The sequence below is a fragment of the Crocuta crocuta genome, unplaced genomic scaffold (assembly GCF_008692635.1).
Source record: "Crocuta crocuta isolate KB4526 unplaced genomic scaffold, BGI_CrCroc_1.0 scaffold443, whole genome shotgun sequence".
Classification (NCBI taxonomy): Eukaryota; Metazoa; Chordata; class Mammalia; order Carnivora; family Hyaenidae; genus Crocuta; species Crocuta crocuta.
Genome location: NW_027529446.1, coordinates 168887 through 176459, shown reverse-complemented (window position 1 = coordinate 176459; position 7573 = coordinate 168887). Strand labels below are relative to the sequence as shown.

At 61.4% G+C, this 7573-nt stretch overlaps 2 protein-coding genes across 2 annotated transcripts in view; both read right to left on the bottom strand.

The window, feature by feature from the left end:
- CDC34 (cell division cycle 34, ubiquitin conjugating enzyme) overlaps nucleotides 1–1045 on the bottom strand; it is a 10816-nt gene extending 9771 nt beyond the window's left edge. Inside the window, exons 1-2 of the mRNA XM_077760583.1 lie at nucleotides 967–1045; nucleotides 690–896 (exon numbers count right to left, since the gene is read on the bottom strand). Of these exons, the coding sequence (XP_077616709.1) occupies nucleotides 690–896; nucleotides 967–1045 (286 nt within the window). The remainder of the gene's footprint in view (nucleotides 1–689; nucleotides 897–966) is intronic.
- TPGS1 (tubulin polyglutamylase complex subunit 1) lies at nucleotides 872–7563 on the bottom strand. Its single transcript, XM_077760570.1, has 2 exons — nucleotides 7420–7563; nucleotides 872–1698 (listed from the first exon to the last, which is right to left on the bottom strand). The coding sequence occupies exons 1-2, from the start codon at nucleotides 7536–7538 to the stop codon at nucleotides 1161–1163; spliced, it is 657 nt and encodes a 218-aa protein (XP_077616696.1). The 5' UTR covers nucleotides 7539–7563; the 3' UTR covers nucleotides 872–1160.
- Nucleotides 7564–7573: the final 10 nt, after the last annotated feature.

The window sequence follows — 7573 nt, the reverse complement described above, 5'->3', positions numbered from 1 at the left end:
GTGTAGCGTTACACAAGCCACTCAAGATTCAACAAGAGAGAACGCAGATTTCACCTCTCGATCCGCCTTTTGAGGGGGGAGTACGGATGTTCTGGAAGTGTGTTTGGGAACAGAAATGTTGCCGTGGTTGGTTTTGGAAAACACGTACTCAGCGGCCACAACTCACTGGTTCACTGATCGCCCGGCCCATGCCGGGGGCTGGGGGGGGCGGGGGTGTGTGGACAGGAAACAGGGAGACAAGGCAGTCCTTGCCATCAGTAGCCTGTAAACGGTTTAAGCTCTGTTCCCACGGGGTCTCTCTCAATCAGAACAGGGGCTGTCCTGGGTCCCCTTTACCGGGAAGGCTGAGGCCGTGGGAGTGAAGTCACTGGCCAGCGACTGTTCTGGGCTGAGAATGTGACCCGGACTCCCTCCTCCTGCTCCCAGAGGAGTTCCTTGTGCAGGAAACAGTCCCCTGCTGGGGACAGGGTGCCAGCAGGCGCTTGGTGAGCAGCGACCAGGGAGCCTCACAGGTGTGCAGGGGATGGAGGTGGTGGAGATTGTGGGTTCTGGAGTACGCACTGTGCTGGCAGGTAGGGTGACCCTTCATTTCTCTGGGCCTCGATTTCCCCACGAAGTCCAGGTGGTGATTTACCTTCCTTGCGGGGCTCACACATGTCAGTTGTCCCCATCATCACTGTCATGGTTACCTGCCCGGCTGAACTGTTCCTCTGACAGCTGGGGAACCTGCGGCCAGGGAGGAACTGGTTGGGGGGGGGCACTTGTGGACAGCAGGGCCTCCGGGGTCTCAGGGCTGTGGGTCCCAGGTGCCTCCCTGAGCAGCTGAGGCTGGAGCGACGTGGAGGTGAGGCAGGGGAGCGCGTACACCAGGTCAGCCTTGAGCGCAGACTTTATTACTGCCGAGGAGAGGGACCTTTGTGGGGGTGGGGGAAGGGGGTGCTCACTCTCTGGGACCCTCGACCTCGCCTCTGAAGGCGCTGGGGCGTGATTCCAGGTTGGAAGGCGGGTGTGGGGAGGGCTCCCTGCACTCGCACTCCCCCTGCATGCAGGGGCTCCCCAGTTCTGGTCCCAGGTCCGCACTCTGCCCAGTGGCAGGTGGCTCCCACCTCGAGGTGCCTCCAGCTGCCTGGGTGGAGGGTACAGGGCAGACGTGTGGTTGCTCAGCCCACCGGCTTGACCTTGGCTATGAAGAGGGCGGCAGCCTTCTCCAGGAACTCCTCCCGGGTCATGGGGGAGCTGGGCCGCCGAGCCACCAGGGCGCGGTCCATGGCCAGTGCCAGGCTGTCGGGGCCCAGGCGAGAGCCGGCCTCCAGGAAGCGGGCCGGCGTGGCAGCCCCGTCGCGCGCCTGCAGGGCCCCCTCCAGGGTGTCCAGCACGGCCTGGCCCACGCGGCGGTCAGCCACGGCCAGGGCGGGGTCCTCCAGCAGCTGGTAGAGGGCGCCGGCCCGCGCCACAAACTCCAGGAGCACGAAGCAGGTGAGCATGCCGGCGCGGAAGACGTCCAGAGGCACGGCCTCGTGGTCCCGGCACTGGATCTTGCGCAGCAGCGGCGCCACGACCTCCTCGGGCGCCTCCCCATCCCGGCAGATGCGCTTGAGCAGCTCACTGTAGGTGCGCCCGTCCAGCCCTGGCTTCTTCTTGCGCCCGCTGGCGCTCAGGCACTCATAGGCCACGCCAACGTTGTTGTTGAAGGCCGTCCTGCGGGAGGACAGGAGTGTTGGGCCAGCGGAGCAGAGCCCGGCACAGCCCTTGCACCCCTCCCCCACCCGCCGGCCCCAACCTCCCGGCTCCCATTTATTTCCCTCCAACAAACCAGGCCTGGTCGAGCCCCAGGGCCTTTGCACACACTGTGTGCTTTGCCTGGAGTGCCCTTCCCCTGGGTCTCCCCATGGCTCCTCCAGCTCCTCTTGAGTTTTTACTAAAATGTCACCTTTTCTGTGGGGACCACCCCTGCCTCCTCTTTTTCTTCATGGCAGTTACCACCATCCAACTCAGCATAAGATGTCCCAGTGAGGCGTCATGTCTTTCGGAATGTCAGCCCAGGAGCCCCAGTGCCTAGGGCACTGCCTGGCACACAGCAGGTGCACTACAGATATGTGCTGAGTCACCTGGTGGGCATCGCCCCACAGGGCCCTCCCCACAATCACACTTACACTTATGGGGTAGTCACTCCCGGCCAAACGCGGAGACTAGTGTTTCACACGGGTTAACTCATTCCACTCTGCTGCAGCCCCACGGGCCAAAAGTAGGCAGCCACACCTGTGCGACAAATCTGCCCCCTCCCCCCGCCTATTCTGTAAATAAAGTCTTATTGGCACGTGGCCTCATGACGCGTTGCTTGTGGTTGCTGCAAAGGCAGAGCTGAATGGCTGCCACGGGGACTGATGCATGAAATCGCCGGTACAGGAGGGGCTGGCCCTGCTCTCCTGGCCGTGCTGGGGGCTTCGCGAGCTGATCGGCGAGCCCGGTGTGGGCTCAGGGGGCACCCGCATGGCTGCTTAACCCCGTGTCTCACTCCCTCACGGGATTAGCAGCCTAGCGCCTGGACCGTGGCCCAGTGCTCCCGTGGCTGATGGCCCGTTAGCATCTCCACCACGACCAATGGGTACTGAGGCTCAGTGCCGGCTCACGTCAGGCCAAGGATCCCAGAGAGGAGGGGGCCGGCCAACCCTGAGGTTCACACTCATCTTCTCTGGGAGCCCTGCCCCATGGCGAGGGGAGGTGCAGTTACTCCACTCCCCTCCTGTGTGACCCGGGCACGTTGTCTCACCTTTCTACGGGCCAGCAAGCAATGGACCTCAGCAAATGCTGGCCCGTATGCAGTGGGTGCTCAGTACGTGCTGGCCACCATGGCCATCACGGCTGCACAGTGTGGGGCTTGTGGACGGATGCGCTGACCCAGTTAGCTCTGTGGATCAGAGCCCCATTCCAGAGGAGGAAACCAAGGCCCAGAGGCTACAGAACAGTAGCCTGGGGGAGGGGAGGTCTCTCTCCCAGCTGGGACTCACTTCTCCATCTGTCTGGCTACAAACCCCTTTCTTTTCTCACTCATGGGGCTTCCCGATGGGCTGGAACGGACGGTCAGGGAGACCACGCCTGGGAAGCGCTGTGGGTACCGTCTGTTGGCGCTCGCTCCTTTATCACGACCCACCCGCGGTAGCTGCTGCTGCCTCGAACCAGCCCCGTGCAGGAGCCTTCCTCCCCCCCACCTCGCATTTGTCTTATTTTTGAGAGAGAGAAAGCACGAAAGTGGAGGAGGAGCAGAGAGAGGGAGACAGAGAATCCAAAGCAGACCCTGCGTTGTGAGTGCAGAGCCCTACGTGGGGCTCTAACACACAAAATGTGAGATCATGACCTGAGCCAAAATGAGCTGAAATTGAGAGTGGGCCGCTTACCGATCGAGCCCCCAGGGGCCCCTGCGGGAGCTTCAGGGCCTTGAAACATGATCTCCCCCCACCAGGAGGAGAAAAGGCTTGGGGGGCCCACTGTGAACGAGCCNCACGTTGTCTCACCTTTCTACGGGCCAGCAAGCAATGGACCTCAGCAAATGCTGGCCCGTATGCAGTGGGTGCTCAGTACGTGCTGGCCACCATGGCCATCACGGCTGCACAGTGTGGGGCTTGTGGACGGATGCGCTGACCCAGTTAGCTCTGTGGATCAGAGCCCCATTCCAGAGGAGGAAACCAAGGCCCAGAGGCTACAGAACAGTAGCCTGGGGGAGGGGAGGTCTCTCTCCCAGCTGGGACTCACTTCTCCATCTGTCTGGCTACAAACCCCTTTCTTTTCTCACTCATGGGGCTTCCCGATGGGCTGGAACGGACGGTCAGGGAGACCACGCCTGGGAAGCGCTGTGGGTACCGTCTGTTGGCGCTCGCTCCTTTATCACGACCCACCCGCGGTAGCTGCTGCTGCCTCGAACCAGCCCCGTGCAGGAGCCTTCCTCCCCCCCACCTCGCATTTGTCTTATTTTTGAGAGAGAGAAAGCACGAAAGTGGAGGAGGAGCAGAGAGAGGGAGACAGAGAATCCAAAGCAGGCCATGCGTTGTGAGTGCAGAGCCCTACGTGGGGCTCTAACTCACAAAATGTGAGATCATGACCTGAGCCAAAATGAGCTGAAATTGAGAGTGGGCCGCTTACCGATCGAGCCCCCAGGGGCCCCTGCGGGAGCTTCAGGGCCTTGAAACATGATCTCCCCCCACCAGGAGGAGAAAAGGCTTGGGGGGCCCACTGTGAACGAGCCTAGCGGTTGCTGGTGCCCCAAGCAGCTAGCTATCACTGCGTAACAAACCGTCCCAAGCCCAGCAGCCTGAAACGGCAGGAAACATTTATGGCCTCAGTGTCTGCGGGTCGGGAACTGGGCAGTGGCTCAGGGTCTCTCTCAAGGCTGCCATCAGCGTCAGGGTCCCCTGAAGGCTCACACACCTGCACCCAGGCACCCCGGCCCATGGGGTCTCAGGGTCACGGTGCGCCCTCCCCACGCAGCTGCCCCCTTCTGACATGTGGGGTGCTCTGCAGGCCGGCTACCCCCCTACCCTGAAATGAGGAGTCTTCACCACCATGTGTGTGGAGCTACGCGGCCAGGTGTCCCCATGGTCTGCTCGCTGCCGCCGTGCTTGGGGAAACTGAGCAAGAGTCCGTGAGCACAGCCCCTCGAGGCCCCAGCCTTGTGGTGTGAGAGGCAGTCCTTCGTGTCAGGGCTGTTTGTCACTGCCGCATGACGCGGCCTCTCCTGACTGACGCCAACGCGGCCCAAGACTCCAATTCCCTCGAGCGAGTTCACTCCTGCCTAGAAATGGTGGCAGCCTGGCGGGAGGACCCCACCCTGGGGTCAGGAGAATGAGGGTCCTAACGCCTGCATCGCATGGCTCTCACGAGGATGGCAGGGTGGAATTCGTGGCAAGTACTTAAAACAGTGCCCTGCATGTGGGAGGCCGGTTCTGCGCTCAGCATGGCCATGCCCAGGGCTGTTCAGGTGCCTGTGTGTCTTACCCTCCTGGCCTCTGGGGCAGGAAGACACGCTAACAGTTAATTGATTATGGCTCCTAACAGTTAATTATGGCTCTGGGCAGGGTGCTGAGGAAGGTGACACCCAATCTCTAGGGCACTGGCCTCACGGCAGCCCCTCCCCACCGCCGCCACCCAGCCCGGCCACACACAAGGGCTCCATCCACGTCACAGTAAAGAGTGTGTTTGTTTTAAAAAGATGTGTATGTCATGTAGAGTATCTCCAGAAGGAGACATGGAAATATTTCGCTTTAGACCAGGGGTGATTCTGTCCCCAGGTGACTCCTGGTGACCTCTGTGGACACTTCTGGTCATTACCATCGGGTAGCTGGAGACCAGAGACAGTACCCAGCCACCCCAGTGCCGGCCCTGGGGCCCCTGCCCAGACCTGACCCTGGCTCTGCCCCTTAGTGGCCACACGTCCCTCAGCAGGTCTCATAAAGGTTGTCTTGTGCTCCTGGGGACTTGAGGTTGGCAGTGGGGTGGCCGATTAGACACCGCTGCCACCACCACCAGTCCAGGTGGCCAGCACTTCTGATTTTGCAAGACACAGGACAAGGGGATCTTGGACGACTTCTTCCCAAACCTTTCATGCCGACGACAGCCCCAACCCGGCCCAGTCAGCCCATCCGCACTGGGGGGAGCTGCCCCGCCTCAGAGGCAGGGACTGGCCAGGCCTGGCTTCTGCTTTTGGCCCGTCCAGCAAGGTTCAGGGGCTCCTGACTGCACGGTCTTCTGCGCTGGCCCCAAGTCTGGGGAGCCCAGGGGAGCCCCGGGGCCAGCGGCAGACACGCCCTTGGTCGCCGCACCCTTGGTGCCCCTGCTGCTCCAGGCTGCCTCCAGCCAATGGCTCCCAGAGCCCCGGCACTGCAGTGCCCAGAGTCCCCCCAAAATGCATGTCTATCCAGAACCTGTGAGTGGCCTTATATGGAAATACGTACAGTCTTTACAGAGGTAACTCATTCAGGATGTGGAGAGGAGATGAAGTAGCTCTAAACCCAAGTCCGCAGAAGAGAAAGGACAGAGACACAGAAGACGAGGGAGGCTGACCCTGGAGGGATGAGGGACACCTGGGGACCCCGGAGCCAGAGTGGCAGGAAGGACCCTCCCCTGCAGTCTCCAGAGGGGGCACCGCCCTGGGTCACCGACACTTGATCTCAGACTTTTGTCCTCCAGAACCATGAGAGAATAACTTTCTGTGTGTGTGTGTGTGTGTGTGTGTGTGTTTATAAGATTTTATTTTTAAGGAATCTCTTACACCCAACATGGGGCTCGAACTTACAACTCTGAGATCAAGAGTCAGGTGCTCTACCAACTGAGCCAGCCAGGTGCCCCAGATATGCTGTTTTAAGTCACTCAGTTGGTGGTAGTTTGTTACAGCAGCCACGGGAAGGAGTAGAGCCCTCCTGGCCCTAAACCCAACCGACACTTCGCAGCCCTCATCTACAGGCCACTGGGCGAAGGGCCTCTGCCAGTGCACGAAGCCTCTGTGGGAATTAGGAAAAGGCTCTGCAAAAAGCCTTCGTATCAGTGTCCTCACTTGTGACCGTGTATAGGTGAGGGGCTCAAGCAGCGCTGAAGAACGGTACATGGTGGCCCTGCCACTGACGACTTTTTCTCCTTGGAAGATGTCCCAGGACGCCATTCTCTTCTGGTTCCCGCCTTCATGTCTGGTTGGCCTGATCATGCTTTCTTACGGGCTCTCCAGGGCTGGGGCTCCATCAAGGTTGGGTCCCGGGCTCCTCTGGGCTCTCCTGACGCCCTCCCATCCGGGCCGCAGACCCGCCTGTCCACCCTCCAGCTACAAAGTTCTCCCGGCGCCGACTTAAGAGTCCCCGAGCAACTCCGCACACTTTCCCCAAACCAATGATCCCCCATCTCAGCGGACGGCCCATGGGCTACCTGGGACTCCCTTCCCACCCCAGCCCCTGCAGACCTTCAGGGAACATACATGCTCTTCTCAGATGCCCCCACACACACACCCCTTCCCACACCTGGGACCCCTTCCCAGCTTCTCTGTGCTGTGCGCTCGGCCTGTACCCGTGACTCTCCTGGGAGGCTGCCCAAAGGCGGGCAGGCGCCCGACACACGTGGGGGCCTCCTGGTGGTCAGGCTTGCGCACTCCCTTGCTTGGCTTCCACTCCTTTCCTGGGTTCTTCTGGAAGCACTCCCCTTATAAAATCACCCACACGTGGATGCTTGCCTCAGGCTCTGCTTCTAGGGACCTCTCTCGCCTCATTTTTTAAAAAGTGGGTGGGCTGCAAGGGGAACTCAGCATCTGCGGGAAGGCGTCACAACACACGGAGCCGGCCAGAACTACCGGCGCCCCCCGCCCCCCACCCGCGGCCCCGGGGCACCCGGGCCGGGGNCGCGGGCAGCTGGCCCCGCCCGGCCCCGCCCGGCCCCGCCCCGCACCTCTGGGAGTGGTGTGCCAGGCGAAGGTGCCACAGCGCGCGGCCCAGGCGCTGCTGCTGCAGCAGGAGCTGGCCCGGGGGCTCCCCGGCGCCGCCGTTTGCGGGCGAGCGCAGGCCCATGTTCTCGAAGTAGTGCGCCAGGAAGGCGATCAGGT